At 43.5% G+C, this 17,649-nt stretch overlaps 1 protein-coding gene across 1 annotated transcript in view; it reads right to left on the bottom strand.

The window, feature by feature from the left end:
• Positions 1–17,424, bottom strand: part of NRG1 (neuregulin 1) — a 1,019,883-nt gene extending 1,002,459 nt beyond the window's left edge. Inside the window, exon 1 of the mRNA XM_027122786.1 lies at positions 16,704–17,424. Coding sequence (XP_026978587.1) covers positions 16,704–17,424 — 721 coding nt within the window. The remainder of the gene's footprint in view (positions 1–16,703) is intronic.
• Between the last annotated feature and the right edge of the window lie 225 nt (positions 17,425–17,649).

Genomic DNA, 17,649 nt, shown 5'->3' with positions numbered 1-17,649 from the left:
AAACCCTGGACCAAATGAATTATTAGCTCCAGGAGTTAAGCCCAGGGATCTGTATACGCTAATGTACAAACGCTGCTTGCAAGCCACCTGTTTGTCCAAGATCAGAACATTCGGTCCAAAAACCCACCTGTGGTTCTACGGGGTGAATTAGACCAAGGGGGATGCTGCTAAGGTCAAAGGTTTCAGAGCTGTTCTTCCTATTTTTTTTGGAGATTTCCTTTTCATCCCTTCCTCCATTCCTTTTGATTTATAAATGTACAGTTTTCATAAATCTGATTCTTAGCTTACGTACACTGTATTAAAATTAGGCAAACCCAGTGTAAAAAAAATCCTTGCACGAAAACACTATTATTGCACAGAAAGTAAACAAATGAAAACAGGAAATTCAAAACCATTCCTCCTATGGTAGCTCCAAGTCCTCCTGCAAATACAGGTATGAATGCATCAATTCAGCAGCCGACTAGACAGTAAAAAGACTGTATATACGGGTAGGAGAAATGCATTCAGTTACTGTCAGAACAATAACTTTGCATTTCCTGACTGGCGCTCGATAAAATGCCCAGTCAGAGCTTCAGATAAAGGTAGCTCTAATACATGGTCCGAGGACCTTTAGACTCAAATATGTTTTTAAATTAGATTGATAGATGTCACTTCTCAAGTTCTTACGTGACTAAGCATTAAATTCCCATAGGACCCAGGTACCTACTAGAGAGACAGTAGTTAGTTCTCAAGTCAGCGTGTCAGGAAATATTTGAACCATTATCCGTCACTGAAGCGGCTTACATGGTACGCAGAACTCTTAGCCAAGGGGAAAAACACTGATAAAAGGGTGACCTTCAGCAACACTTCAGTTACACTATATGTAACAATTTGATGATTTTTTTAAAAAAATCATATCTTTATACAAACTACCTATTAGACCCTTCAAGTATAGTCGTTCTTCCCAGCCCCATGTCAAAAAAAGGTCGCGTTTTTATATATTTATTCATTATTTATTTTTGGCTACGTCGGGTCTTTGTTGCTGCGTGTGGTCTTTCTCTAGTTGCGGCGAGCGGGGGCTACTCTTCCTTGCAGTGCGCGGGCTTCTCATTGCGGTGGCTTCTCTTGTTGCGGAGCACGGGCTCTAGGCGTGTGGGCTTCAGTACTTGCAGCACACAGGCTCAGTAGTTGTGGCTCACTGGCTTCAGTAGTTGTGGCTCGCTGGCTTCACTAGTTGTGGCTCCCCAGCTTCAGGAGTTGTGGCTCGCAGGCTCAGTAGTTGTGGCACACGGGCTTAGTTACTCCGCAGCATGTGGGATCTTCCCGGACCAGGGCTCGAACCCGTGTCCCCTGCATTGGCAGGCAGATTCTTAACCACTGCGCCACCAGGGAAGTCCTGGTTGCGTTTTTTAAATGGCTTCCTGCTGCCTAGGTTCAAATAAATAAAAATATTGCTGAAAGCCAGTCCTGACAGCCCAGAAGCTGGCCACGAGTACTTCAACCCACCCCTGTCTGGAGCCCACCCCTGGCACTTGGCCAGAGCTCTTTACAAAGCCTCCATGCTGTGAACAAACTATGTGTACTTTAAAATGCAAACAATGGTACAAATGCACTTATTTACAAAACAAAAATAGTCACAGATGTAGAAAACAAACTTATGGTTACCATGGGGGAAAGCAGGGGCAGGGGAGACAAACTGGGAGATTGGGATTGACAAATACACACTACTATATGTAAAGTAGATGATTAATCAGGACCTACTGTATAGCACAAGGAACTCTACTCAATACTCTGTGATGACCTATATGGGAAAAGAATCTAAAAAAGAGTGGATAGATGTATACGTGTAACTGATTCCCTTTGCTGCACACATGAAACTAACAACATTGTAAATCAACTATACTCCAATCAATTCTTAAAAATAAGAAATAATAAAATGCAAAGCGTTTGGCAGCAGTCGGCACTCAGGAAGTGCTGCTCTGGGCAGGCTCTCCCTTCCCCACCTTCCGAAATGATTTTTCTAGGGACGCAGCTGACCACTTCTTCCATCCTGATTCCTTGCTAAGTCTTCCTTTCCCTTCTCTGGTTTCTCCCTCCCTGTCACCTCTGGCCCCTCCTCTGTCTCACCATTAAAGGTTGCTGTTCTTCATGCTTCATCTTCTACTCACCTTTCCTCACCCTTTACCCACTCTCCCTCAAGCAACTGTATCTACTCCCTGGGGACAGAAATAACCATGTCCTTGTCCAAAACTCCCACGTTCCTAAATCCAACTCAGACTCCTTTTTCTGAGTTCCATCCATCCAAGTGCTGACTTGGCATTTCCATTTGGACGGATCAAAAACACAGTAAGCTTCACCCTCCTTCTGCAGCATTCCCCACCCCCTTCCTAACGCGCACACAAGGGCTCGTACCAGAAACCCAGGGGTCAGCCTCTACATCCCCCTTTACAGGCAATCCCCCTTCATAACCAAGATGAAGAGATGCCTCCAAAACCATCTTGAATCCTCTTGCTTCTCTTCATCCCTCCTGCTCCCTCTCTAGAGTGAGCCCACATCCTCATCCCACTTGGAGCCCCAACTTCCCTGTAGGCACCCAACATCCCTTTTGCTCTCCGTTCTCTGCACAACAGCCAGTTGTGATATTTTCAAAATGGAAATTTTATAACTGATGTACTTAAAAACCCTCCAGTGGTTTCCCAGGCTTCTACGACAAAGTCAAGAACCCTAAAAATGCCAAAATAATCTGATTTTTCTCCTCACCTCTCAGACCTCAGTCTTGCCTCCTTTGCACCGACAGCCCTCTCTGCTTTTCCTCTTCCCTGCATCAGGAATGGAAATGTCCTTCTCTCTCCCCACTCCCATCAGAAATGTCTCTCAAGGAGACTTTCTGATATTTTTCAAACTAAGTTAGAGTCTTCTGTTCTACATTCTCATGATACCTTGTACTTTTTCCCCTATAAAAACTTAGCACAATTATATATATATATTTTTTATATATATATATAAATAATATATATCACAATCCTTTATGTAACTGTTCATTCTACCCTATTAGCTCGGAAAGAGCCATGCCTAATTTCTTCATCACCAGGATTCCAGAAAGCAGTAGAAAGACTACCAATAATGGATGCCCAATAAATATTTGCTGAAGCAGTAAATTAGTAAAGCGTACTCACTGCTTCTCCTTTTCTATCACTTACCTACACTGTTAAGCGATCTCATGATTCTCGTAATTCATTTAAGCAACATCCTCAGAATGGCCCCTACAGTCTCTCTCACAGGTCAAGAGTGCCTAAATCTAAGAGGAAAGGAATAGAACTTGGGGGGCTACACAAATTGATTGCAGAAGTGGTAAATTAACGACAAATTTCTAATCCATTTGAATGAATGAACAGATACGTCCTTGACTGACCTGCAGGTAGGACACTGCGTTAAGCTGTTCTGGAACCCAAGAACCTCGTGGAGCCAAATGGCCCATGACGAGGATGAGGGTGAAGAAGAGTACCACACATACATGATTAGTCTCTACCCTTTACACATAATTTTTTTTAGTTTTGTTTTTTGTCCCGCCATGTGGCATGTGGGATCTTCGTTCCCCGACCAGGGACCGAACCCACACCCCCTGATGTGGAAGCACGGAGTCTTAACCACTGGACCACCAGGGACGTCCCTACACATAATTCTTAAGTATCCTCTTTATATTCTCAATATTTAATAAAAAATTTTAAGAGCACAACAATAACGTGCACGATGTAGATGCACAAAAGACTAATTATTTTACACAACTTCACAACCATGCATTTATTGTCTCCGTTCACCTGTTATGAGTTGGTTCCTTTTCCTCCTGGGCTGCACAAAGGACGCACAGGCATACAACCAGCACATCATAAAATCACCAACAATCCTTACTAACAGGAAGTAGGTGGATAATATTGGCAACTTAATCATTTTCATGGACTTTTTGATAGTATTCTAAAAAGAAATATTACTGAGTACATAATGACAGTTATTTAGCAAGTTCCTGGAAATACAACTATGAAAAAAGTTAATAAAAGTGATTTTAAATGGTGGAACGATTACTCATCAATACAGTTCATACACTGGGCAGGTTGAACCTAACAATTTTGCTTTCTACAGGGAGCTTGACCAGCCATTTTTAATTTATCCTACTAAGTAATGTGATCATGAAACCCAATTAAGTCGGCAGGGATAAAGCCTGAGAGTATTTCTCCACGGCCCCTATATCAAAATGATTTGTTAAACACAGAGCTTTAAAAGGCATCCTCAACATGCCAGTGAAAGGCAGTGACTATGGCCTGACCCTCTGCATTTCCAGTGGTAGGAGATGAAATCAGACATAGTGAGCATCATACCTTTAAGTGTTAGCGCAAAACCTTAAAGATTTAGTGAAGTAAGACAGAGAAATATTGTATGATATCACTTATACGGAGAATCTTAAAAAAAAATGATACAAATGAACTTATTTATAAAACAGAAACAGACTCAGAGAACTTATGGTTACCAGGGGGGGAGAGTTGGGGGAGGGATAGTTTAGGGAGTTGAGGACTGACATGTACACGCTGCTATAAAGGAAAAAAATAAAATGAATAACCAACAAAGACCTACTGTATAGCGCAGGGAACTCGTCTCAGTATTACGTAACAACCTGAATGGGAAAGAATTTGAAAAAGAATAGATACATGTATACGTATAACTGAATCACTTTGCTGGCAACCCAAAACACAACACTATTAATCGACTATACTCCAATATAAAATAAAATGTTAAAAAAAAAAGATTTAATGCAAAACCAACCTGCAAAATGTGAAGTTGAACACAAGACAGAGCACATAGCTCATATGGTATTTATCTACCGTGAACATGGATGGCTGTGATGTCTGCTCTGCATGTAACTATTCGGCTCACCCACTGCAATGAGGCAGCAAAAGGCAAATCTGTCTCCTTTCCGAAGGACAGCTGAGCCATTAGGAATAAAATGACCATTGCAAATTGGAACCCTGCCTATTTCAACCAATTTGGTCGGAAGTGAGGTTCAGCTATGCCTCAGGTGTCAGCACCCGTCTCTTTCAGAGGAAAGGAAAGACTAGAATATCTTGTGTCTGTCTACTCACCGGCAGAAATGAACTATTGAATTTGCACTGTAATATATTTGGGGTACCATTTGTTACAGCAGTTGGCCTACCCTAACTAGTACATCTACTATGAGAAAGGCAATGCTCAAAAGGGACCAATTCCCTTAAGTAAGATTCAGTCTTTGTCAGTATTTCTATTAAAAACAGCATGTATTCCTTTTCCTTATTAAAAGGAATACATAATCACTATAGAAATTCTAGAAATACACATGAAATTCCTAAAATCAATCATTCTAATGCCTAACTAACATTTTGTTATATAGATTTCCAGGCTTTTATTTCTCTTTAGATTGACAGATGGATATAAATAGATAGGTAATAGTAAAAGCAATTATACAGTCTGCACTATATTTTTTCACTTGACAATACACTATGAATGTATCTATAAGTCATTATACTTTCTTCTACAACAAGATTCTTAAAGACAACACAATCCATTATATAGCCATACAGTTTTATGTAACCGTCCTCCCACTGAAGGACATAGTCTGGTACAACGGGTAGCAAAGGCACAGAAAGTAGATAGAGAAGCAGACCGTTCTGGGGAAGAACGAACTGTAGGTATAAATGTAAACATCCCTCCAGCCACTTGGCACGTGGGGAGCCATGCCGTCAGTGTAGCACAGGGTTCCAGGTAGGAGAAGAAATTGGATAAGAACACTTGGATAAAAGGTGAATGCCTTCTAAGCCATCCTAAGGAGTTCAGATTTTATCCTGATGGCAGCTGAAGAGGTTTAAGCAAGGGTATATAGTACCATCTTTTCTGCTTTGGAAAGATCATTAGCGATAGTTCAGAGAATGAATTTAAGACGAGGAGAATCCCTAAGCAAAGATAAGAGGCTGTTCCAATAAGGCTGAGAACTGCTACAGAAACAGTGGAGTTGGGGTAGAAGGGGGGGGGGGGGTCTGAGATGTGTTAAGGAGGTAGAATCAATGAGATCTGGTCACCAAATGGATATGGGGCAGAAGCAGAGGTTTCCGGTTGGGCTAACTAGGAAGACACTGATGCTACCACATGGTGAGGAGTTAACTAAGCTCTTATGAGCACTTACTACTCTATGTGGCATAGAATAAGCTGTCACTCCAGGAAGCCACTGGTAGTAACAGCAGTGACTGTAATAGGAGTCGCGATAGCAGTTTCATCATTAGTATCCAGGTGTCCAGACGGACTGCCAGGGGACATGATGAGATCCTGTTCAATGTGTTTACTGTGAAGTGTCTGTAGGACATTTGGGTGGGGTATCTGGTAAGTGCTTGAATATACTGATCTGGAGCCAGAAAATAGGGCCTGGGCTAGAGATATGGACCTAGGAGCCATGGTTTCTAAGCACCATTAGATCTGCTGGAATAGCTGAACTCATCAGAGGCAAAGGAAGGAGCAAAACAAAACTAGACACGACGCAGTTGAGTCGTGCCCGGCCCGTGTGGCACTGCCAACGCCTCTTCATGCAGTGATTTTAAAAGATCCAATTATTTCTCATCTGACAACTTGCTTCTGTATTGCTCCTTCTACTCACAAAGGGACTAAAATCTATCATCTTCTGGCCCCAACCATAAATATCATAAGCTGAGAAAGGTCTTTTAACCCAATTCTGCATGAAGGTGGGAACTCTCTCCCCACCATCATCAGAACTGGTACCATCTGGCTGGAAACCAGGATTTCCCTACTCTCTGCGCTGGTCTCGTCCATTTCCACAACAGCACTAATGATTAAAAACCTAAAACAGTGTCAGACTTACACTGTTAAAATAGATAAATTAAAATTCATAGTAAAGCACTTCGAATCTTCTTTGTCATTTTATAAAACAAATGACTGAACTTCTTGCTTTAAAAGTTTACAGTTGTAAATTAATATATTAATCATACTTTATAGCTTCAAAGACAGTATCTGCTTTTTGAAAAGACGATGCTCATGAACACAAATAACTACTCTTTGACAGTGTAATAAAATGACCCAAAAGGCAAGGGAGGCGAAAAGCTTTGGAGGAAAAGGGGAGACGCTTTTTCACTCTACTTAAGCTGTCACTCCTCTTTCGGAGTGTCCAAAAGTTTCACAATTGTTTTTCCATGACTCTTCTCCACAGAACAAGACTAAAATGAGGAGAGAGGGAAAGAAAAGCTCCTCGGGCAGTAGCAGAAGGGGTTTGCATGTTGGGTCATTTCTGAGATGAGAACCAGATGCAGATTGAATGGACCATGGAAAGCTCTTTACTTCCACCTTCTCATGCTGCATATTAGGGAACTGAGGCCCAAAGAGGTAAAGTTACTCACCCCAAACCACCCAGGTACTAAACTACAAAGCTAGAAGTGGAAAGGAGTTCTCCTGACTCTAAGGCTGGGGCACTTTTCACTTGTGAATAAGCTGAGGACACCCCAAGTGTCTGACTGCAAGGATACTGTGGTCTCCCAGGTGAGGCAAGACATTCACAGCTAGAAAAACTGTTAAACACATCAGTTTTTAAAAACCAAAGATAACATAAGGGAAATTTGAAATGCACCACGTATAAAGTATGGAGTAAAACATACTTTATATGGTGCTCTGTATTCAAAGGCTAGAGTGAGTATTTCTGGCAGGATCGTTATTAGGACTGTTGTGGAAGCAGTAGGATATAGCTGTCCCTTGAAGGAGACATAGAATTTCTGTGGACAGAAATGAGGGAAGAAGCAGACCCAGGCAGAGGAAGTGGCATATGTAAAAACTAGAGGATTAGGGCTTCCCTGGTGGTGCAGTGGTTAAGAGTCCGCCTGCCGATGCAGGGTACACGGGTTCGTGCCCCGGTCCGGGAAGATCCCACACGCCGCGGAGCGGCTGGGCCCGTGAGCCATGGCCGCTGAGCCTGCGCATCTGGAGCCTGTGCTCCACAACGGGAGAGGCCGCAGCAGTGAGAGGCCCGTGTACCGCAAAAAAAAACACAAAAAACTAGAGGATTAGGAAAGTACATGGCCCATTCATGAAGTAGCCCGGATAAAATCGTTCACATAGTACAAGTGACAAAGATTAGGCTCGGTTTGGATTAAGGAGGACCCTGAACGTCAGGGTCTAGAGGTAACTATGATGCATCCATTGAAAGTTTGAGCAGAAAAAGAGGTCTCATAAAAGTAGCATTTTAGAGCGATTCGTCCTCCAGTGCAGGGTTTAACGAAAGTCAGTTTGCAGCAATGGACAGAACAGAGGCAGGGAAATTATAAAAAAGGAAACTTAATGAATAAATAAAAATTAAAAGATGCTGACACTAATCCAGGTATGATAAGGTGTCTCTCTGGACCATGTTGAGAGCAATATGAATAGTGACTAGAGGCTAACTTTAACCTTTAAACCTTTTATTGGTTTTTATTAAGCTATTATCTATTGTAATTTCGTTATTTGGTGGCTTCAGATTCAGGAGCCTAAATGCTGGGTAAATTAAGAGATGGACAGATGAACACCTCTGTTTCTGGGAACTTTTGTTTATTAATGACAGTGTAATTAGAAGCACTAACTTTGAATAGAAAACAACAACAATACAAAAACTGCACATCACCACTTCACACCCATCAGGATGCCTATCATCAAACCAATAGAAAATAATACACATTGGCGGGAACGTGAAGACATTGGAACCCTTGTGCGTTGCCGGTGGGAATGTAAAATGGTACAGCTACTGTGGAAAACAGCATGGCAGTTCTTCCAAAAATTAAACATCAAATTACCATATGATCCAGCAATTCCACTTCTGGATATGTATCCAGAAGAATTGAAAGCAGGGTCTCGAACAGATATTTGTACACCCATGTTCATAGCAGCATTATTGACAACAGCCAAAAGGTAGAAACAACCCAAGTGTCCACTGACAGATAAACAATGTGGTACATACATGCAATGGAATATTATTCAGCCTTCAAACGGAATGAAATTCTGACACATGCTACAACATAGATGAGTCTCAGATTCATTATGCCGAGGGAAATAGCCAGTAACAAAAAGGCAAATACTGTGTGGTTCCACTAAAAGGAGGTAAAATAGAGTCAAATTATGGAGACAAATCAGAACGGTAGTTGCCAGGGGCTGGAGGAGAGCGAATAGGGAATTCTTGTTTAATTGGTTTGGAGTTTCAGTTTGGGAAGATGACAAACTTTTGGAGATCGATGGCGGTGATGGTGGCATGGGAATACTTAATGCCACTGAACTGCAACTTAGAAATAACTTAAATGGTGACTTTTATGTTATTACAACTTGGGGGAAAAACACACTCACCAGAATAAGACTGTGGTCCAAAAATGCTTGACTTTCTAATAAAATTCCCACTGCAATGAAAGAAAAGTTGCCACGATTTCTGAGGAAAAGATGTGAGCCATCTCAGTGGATGGGAATGAGGACCTCGGAGGAAAGAGTATCTCAGAGGTGTCCAGACTTGCAAAGAAATAGAGAGCCGGGGAAATTTCAAAGCTGTGGTCCTTGTGTGCTGATGGCATGACAATGAACTCTTGAGTGGAACATCTCCATCCAGGCAGCCACCGAAGGGCCTCCACTGTCAGAATCACCTCCCGAGGACCAAGTCTAATGACCAATTTTACCTGAAACAACGACAGCTACCCTTCTCCTCCTCAGTAGACAGAACCTCCTCTCCAGGTCTGCACTGAGTTGCAGCCAGGATGCTCCCTGCGGTAGAAGAAAATGCCACCACCGCATCTGATGCTTCACGGATGACACATCGCCCGTGGTGTCCCCAAGGCCGACCAAAAAAGTGGAGGAAAAGGATCTCATTGTTCACCAGAGCCCACATGGACAGGCGCCGTCCCACCTACATTCTAACCAAGAGCTGACTGGATGTTCACGACAAAGGAAAGAAAAAGTGAAAAGTAAGTCATCCAAAATGTTTTCTTATTACTTCTGAGGGATACAAGCAGTCTTTTCCATCCTCAGTTACAAGAACTGCACTTACAGGGCTGATGTGGTGAAACACCTTGGGGGAGATCAGGGAGAACACAGAATTCCTGAGAGCTGAGATCTAGTACCCAAAACAAAATTGGTTGGGATGATTTGGTAATGGGTCTGCTCAAAACAGTGGCAGGGATCCATTGACAATCGAAAACCCCTTTTGTGCTTGGAAGTCTTTACAACACAGGGAATTCTGTTCCCCAGCTGGGGCTATAGAGTACACAGAATACACAATACTAAAATCCAGGAATAAGTTATGAAAAAAACAAATTTTAGGAAATTAAATAACCTTTCTTGGAAGCCCAAAGGTTGATCCAGAGGAGGAAATGGTGTCCTGACAGGATGTGGTTCTAAATGCTACTTCCTACAAAGAGGCTAGCTCACCAAATTAGAGAGCTGAAGAGAAAGAATCAGAGGTTTTGTTTGTTTTCTCCAAAATTCAGCCTAGAACAGTGATTGCCACCATCCAACAAGCATCCAGGATGCTTCGTTCATTTATTCATTTGATTATTTAACACGTATTTAACCCACACGGGTCAGGCAACATGTGTCTATCACAGAGGGAAAAAAAGACACAAACTCAACGAGTAATAGTTATAACCCAGTGGTCTTAGAAAGCCCCTCAATTTTTTAGCTTCTTTTGCCTTAACAGCAATTCGCAGACTAGAGACAAATGTTTGGGACAACAGTATTACTGCTGTGACTTTCCTAATGCAGCAAAGCAGAGAGGGCTTCACCTCTCTGATCATGACCCCTCCATGCCCCGGGCTCACGGGTGTGCCCACCACCAAGACCCTAGGGCTCACATCAGGCATGTTCCCTTGTGCTGGGCTCTGTTCAGCTCACACTTGGTGGCACAGCAGAGCGAAAGAAGTAATTCCCTCCCCTAGGCTCTGGGCATGACCTCCTAAACCTGGCCCCCAGCTCCAGAAGCAGGCAGCACTCGGAGCTGTGCTCTTCTAGTCCCCAGCACACTGACTGGGGCAGATCTCCAAAGCCGGGCTTTGTAGCGGGGAAGCCCCTGAAATAGAGATGCAATGCGGGTTACCATCTATGTCTTCATGGGAGGAACAAAGAGCCTATCAGGAACTGAAAGACACCTATTGTAAATTCACATCTTTTTTTTTTTTTTTTTTTGCACCGTGCAGCTTGCAGGATTCTCAGTTCCCTGAGCAGGGATTGAACCCAGGCCCTGACAGTGAAAGCCCAGAATCCTAACCACTAGGCCACCAGGGAACTCCCAACATTCACGTCTTGTGATCTAGGACCTCCGTATTCTGACACACTTAGACCCAGACAGCGGAATTCCAAGGTGTCAAGAGAAGACTTGTCAGTGTGACGATGAGCAAGCATCAATACATCCTTTGCTCTCTTGAAGACTCAGATCCACTGATGGGCCCCATCGTTTACCTAAAGCTTTACCCTGCAGTGTCCTCACAAAGGAAATAGAGATGAAGGGAAGACACAGCTGAAGCCTGAGTTAGGAACTGATACCTCTGTCTCCCCTGTACCATCCAAGCTGTGAGTAAACTTTTTGTTTTTTTAGTTATTTAAAAAAAAAAAAAAAAAACAGGATATAAATTGGGCTAGGTCCTGATGGGGAGAATCAAGGTTAGGATACAGTTTCTCAGGAAACTATTTTCCAAAGGGAAAAATATCCTGGTTCTCTGGAAGACTAAAAAAATAATGTCAATTACCACTTAGGCATCTCTTTCTAGGATGGCTGGGTGGCAAGTCTATGTTGGGGGGGACTATTTCCTAACATTCAGATCTATGCCAAGCAGAGATTCGTCAACCCATTTTAAGCTTTCAACTTCACCAAAATTTCTTTTTTTTTAAATCTTCTTCGACCTGTACAGATCATTTGCAGATGGAGAGTCAGGAGACAAGCCTTCAGAAACAGGCTTAACTCAAGCCCATCACCGCCCTAAACAATATGAAAACACAGTAATACGAAATACAGCCTCTCAACTAGCACTTAATAAGACTTAGGTCTGAATTCTGTAAATGTGCAAATAATTCAACTTTACATTTTAAAATGTGACAGGCTGTATCACTAATCAGCTGTTCAAGTATTAGAAAGTGACTGAAATTTGGGACAGGGGCTAGGTCATACATTCTTTCATAATGTTACTTTCATTTTAACTTAAAGTTCATGATAACGTAACAGCCCAGAGTAAAATGTGCATGCGCAAATTTAGAGCATTCATACTTGAATGGAAAACTGTCTACAAAGTAAGGACATTAAAGATTCGTTTCTCACTTTCTTATGAAAACTTTGACGAAAACATGTTGTTACACTATTGTTTTTGGTAACAAATTGCATGAGTCCATAAGAGCCCTAATTATTTTTTTAACCTTTTGTTTTCTTTACAAACTTTTTTCATTATATACTTTCAATGACTGTAATAATACATGAATCCCTACCACTGTTTCTCGTTATATACTTTGTTTTCATTATCATTCATTTATATAAGGCTAATCAAGATACCCATTCAATCAGAATTACCTATAGACATAATGTTTCCACATCATTTGAGCATATCAAAAACAACGAAACGAAAAACCTAAGTATTGCTAAGTACTGAGGGCAGATGAGAGTTTCAAGATCTTTGGACACCTGGCCAGTTCATCACTTGTCACTGAAATTTAAAAATAGGTTTTAAAAGATGTTATGTTTATAATTAAGAAAAAAATAACAGGAAGAAAATGGGCATCGAAGCAAAGGAGATTTCCTGAACAATGAATAGATTGCATTTGACAAGGGCAATAGCCCGCCCAATCACGTCTTTTGCTCTCATTTGCTATAAATATACAGGCCAGCGGAAGCACAGCCCATTGTTTTGACCCTCAGGGCTGTTTAAGCTTCCTGGTCTTACCTAATACATTAAGACATATGGTAAAACTTTCCCTAGATCCAGAGGATTTATAGATCTCCCACAACTTGATGAGAACGATCCCCTAGTGCCTGTAATATACTGATTCAGATATTTAAATTCACCTTTTAAAATATTTTTATTCCAAAGAGTTGTTTTCCCAAAGAACCCATCTTGGTTTCATTTTTTAAAATAAATATATATAAATACATACACGGTTTCTCTACTCAACAGAAAGAAATGTTCTAAATACAGTACAGAATTGACAGTAAGATTTATACAGTTTAAAGAGAGCCATCACAAGCACTTGGGAAATTACATTTACACATTTATGAAAGACAAGCAGCCACGCTGTATCTGTTCCTATTGCTATACCCTTAATATAGCTTTTATTAAGAATAATTCTCTTCAATAGTTGGCTGGAAAATCCCTGCAGCATTTCTGTCATTTTCATAACACCATAAGGTCAGCACACTTTATGAAATAGTTATTGAGGACATGAGAAAAAGAAAGAAGTTGATCATAAATATCTGACAAACATGTTTGCATTATTACACATTCCAATATGATATAATATACTGAATATTTAGATTGGCTTGTAAGAACACAACTGATGTACAAATCTTGCATGGGCCAATTATAGATGTATTCAACATCAGTATTTTTACTCCTTTTTGGGAATCAGTTACAGCCTAGTATAACCGCAATGCTTTGAAAACTAGAAGTGTAGTACATCAATGATTTGTTTGAATAATGGCAATTTAATTGCACAGCAAATTATTCTCCATTCCAATAAATATAAGACCTAGAAATGTCTTAGCCTGTGTAGTGAGCAAGAGAGAAAGCAAAGACTGGGAAGAATTTAACTGTAAAGGAAGTGTAGTTCACACAAACCTCAAACATAAAGCAAACAAGCTATGAGATTCTGTGTTGTCACCTAAAACACACTACACAGTTTTTGTTTCCAAAAGTCCATTGTTCAGAGGAGAGCTTCTTTTTATACAGACTCTACTCAGGAGTTTCTCTTAGATGGGGAGAGGGGACGGGGAGGAGAGAGAAAATAATTCAGGGAAGACTTCCATTAGCTCAACCCTAAGGCTAATCTGTTGCACGTGTAGTTTCTACACTACGAAGTAACTTGTAGGAAACAACACTGCAGCTGAGCAAAGGAGAGCTGCAAACTGTTGCCCTGGGTATGATGTCACAAAATGACTTGGCTATATCCCCTCTCCAGCCTAGCATCAGGGCTCAGGCCGGAACAACCATCGCGCCCCCAGGGCAGCTTCCTGTGGTTAGATAAGAACCCTCTGCTCCATCACTCTCCCTGAAATCTCCTGACCAGAAGCACACAGAAGCAGCTCAACCACGACAAATCAGTCCCTATTCTCTGTACATTTTTTTTTTGCCCAATTTGTGTTCCTTTGCCTGGTAAGTTCTGAATGGCACTGTTAAACCAGACCACACAACTGGAAGAATTCACAAGTTTTCACACACATACACACTTTTACACCCCATATTCCAAGTATGGACTTACTGAGTTTCCTTATATAAAATAGCTTATACTATTTACTTACAGCCTACAATGTCACAATAACTACTATGTTCGTAAAAATCCAAGAGAAGCTTTGAGCACGATTTCAGTTAGTCTTTAGCTCAACCTATTAAAGTTTCACGCGGTATCGTAATTTAAAGTACGTAACCCTAAAATCACCAAACATACACAATAATTACACAAACCTGAAGCAGTAACTTCATGATTTCTTAATCTACTACATTACACGCAGGAGATTTGCAGTTCATTTAAAAAAACAACCCTGCTTTGTTTAGCATGCCACAGCTTACAACTAGGTATTTCCTTTGACTGGCAAACAAAAAGGCAAGACTACCTTTAGTGAAGCTTTTTCGGCTTAGAAGCACGAAAATAGTATTTCTCCAGACAACATGAATTTTCCATTTCCAAGCGTCCTCTGGACCCTTATAAGAAGTTTACCCCTGAAAACTGACATCTCCTTCTAGTTTGAAGGCGTAGCTAACACCATGGCTTATCTAGCAACACTCCACCCCCCATCCTAGGCATTAGTGCCAACTACAATCCCCTTTATATTAACTTCCACCATGTGCAGTAAGTGATCCACCACTCATATGGTTTGGGGTAAAAGCAAAATCCTTCCTGAACGGCATACAATAAAACACGTGAACATGGGATGACAGCGTGGCTTAAAATGTTTTGTTTCAGATTCTCTAACAGAATAACATATGATGCAGTTCAATGGTGAGGAGCTTTTGTGTTTCCTAATAAGACAGCTCCCAGCAGAGAGTTTCCCATGTTTTATAGTGACATCTATCAGCCAGACCCGGGGAATCCCAACATCACTCAGCTTTCTTCAGCACCACTGTTTGAGAACAGCTTCCGGCCACAGAGTGGTGCAATCTTAACAGGTCTCTGGCGCACAAAGTGCATTGTGAAAATAAGGCAATGGAGGATAAGCAATGCTCTTCCCTGACATCAAAACCAAATCGTTAGGCATCAATTAACCGCAGGCTACAAGCATCAGAAATGCTCATCAGAAATGTAAATAACCATCACCTGATACGAATTGAAAACAGCTGACGCACTGTACATCACAGGCGGACCCAGCATGGCATGGTGCTGAGTTTTGTAAAAATTCAATTAACCCAACCATCTATCAGACGGATACATCAAGCCCAGGGGAAAACTATTATTCACGTTAGAATCTGTGATGTGTAATCATGTTAATTTTTGGTTTGAGAAGAAACCCCTCTATGTTTTAGTGATTACATGATCATCAGGAAATTACACAAATATTTAGAACCTAGAAATTACTTTATGAATGGCATAAACGTAATGCTACTTCAGAAATGTAATCAGCTTATCAGCTGATTTCTCGGACCTGATAATACTAAGGAGACCTGGGAAGAACCCTTTGCAGTGGTAAAATCGGGAAAGGTCTTTGAAACACGATTGCTAAACTTATCTTCCGAAATTCTCCTTAAGGGCCTACACATGCGAAGCTCCATAATGACACTCATCTGTTCTGACGCCCTGACGTGCCAAAGCATACTCCAAACGAAAATACTATGAAAACAAAAATTCCTGACATGATGTCAGCAAAAAGAAAACACCCAACTTTATATACTTCTCACATACACATTTTCACAAGGTGCAGACTGCACCTGTCTGTTCAGACAATGAGTTCGCCAAAAACTCTGCCACATCGCAAGGGGAATCGCAGTGCTCTGTCCTTTTCTTGTTGGACTCTCCATAGACACAAACCCCTGACACAAACCCCTGACCAAGTCCACACTCCGGACTCGAAGTGATGGGAAGACTTTACAGTCCTGTCCGACTCACCTTTCCTCCTTCAGAGGAAAAGCCCCACACGGCTGCCCTTAACAGCAACTCCTAACGAAAGAGTTCAAGAAGGCACGCGCAAGAAAGCAGCCGGCCCATTTCCATTCTACTTGGCGAACGAAACCCCAAGGAATTAAAAAGTTTGAGGCGGCCCCAACCGAGGACCAAACTTGGGCTTTCACCAATGGCAATGCCTCGAAACCGGGACACTGGCGAAGGCGCTGCCCGTGGAATCCAATCCGCGAACCCTCCTTCTCTGAGGATCGCCCAGAGGCTTCCAAGCCCGAAACTCCACCGCTCAGACCGCGTCCGCCCGGAAGCCGTCGAAGCCCGGCGCCCGCCTCGCCCCGGGAGTGCGCCCTCCCCGCCCCGCCCGAGCGCGCCCCGCGAGGCGAGGAACTTACCGCACCGCTTGCACAGCACCCGGCTGACTTCCTTCTTGAGGTTCCGGCCCGTCTCGAGAGGGGGGAAGGATGCTCGGAAGGCGGCCGGCGCGCGGCCGCTGCTGTTGGCATCGGGCTCCATGAAGAAGATATACCTGCTGTCCTCCTTGAGCCGCCCGCAGGAGGGGAACGCGGGGTGGCCCCAGGCGCCCAGGCGCACGGTGAGCAGCGAGTCCTTCTTCAAGCCCCCGGCTTTCACCGCCCACACCTGGTGCACCTTCACCAGATAGGGCGCCTCGTCTCCGGGCTCGGCGGCGCTGGGCGCGGGGCCCGTGGGCCACGGGTGCACGGTCCGGTTGGCGGCGGGCAGCGCTCCCGGGCCGGCGGCTGACGGCTGGCGCTCGCCTCCCCACGCCCCTGCCTCGCCCGCCGCCGCCGCCGCTGCCTTCCTGTCGAGTGCCCCCTGCTGCCGCCGCGGCGCGTGCACCTTTCCCTCTATCACCACCGCGGCGCGCTGAGCCAGCTCCTGCACCGAGCCCACGCTGGGCGGGGACGCGTAGCACACCGAGGCCCCCGCGGGAGCCGCCTCGTCGCCGGCGGCCGCCCCCGGCGCCAGGGCCGCGGTCCACAGCAGCAGCAGCAGCAGCGGCAGCGGCGGCGGCGGCGAGCGGGCGGCAGGGCCGGGGCGCGGGGCCCGGGGTCCGGTCCTCTCGGAGCGGCGCGGGGCGCGTCGCCATCTCATGGTGCGAGGTGCGTGCGGGCTCCTGGCTGTCGGTTCGGACTCTGCCTCGCTCCCTCGCGCTGCCTCCCTTTTCCTCTCCCCTCCTCCCCCCGCACCCCTCCCCCTTACCCTCCTCCTAATTTATTTATTGGCGGGAGCTGTGGGAGAGTTGTTTACGGGAGGAGGAGAAGGAAGGGAGAGAAGAGGTGGGTGGAACCACAGAAAGGCCAAGCAGTATAAGGGCAA

This window comes from Aethalodelphis obliquidens, unplaced genomic scaffold (genome assembly GCF_003676395.1).
Source record: "Aethalodelphis obliquidens isolate GAN/ISIS:26980383/991018 unplaced genomic scaffold, ASM367639v1 scaffold25, whole genome shotgun sequence".
Classification (NCBI taxonomy): domain Eukaryota; kingdom Metazoa; phylum Chordata; class Mammalia; order Artiodactyla; family Delphinidae; genus Aethalodelphis; species Aethalodelphis obliquidens.
Note: the sequence above shows the minus strand (reverse complement) of the source record. Positions and strands in the feature narration are given on the sequence as shown.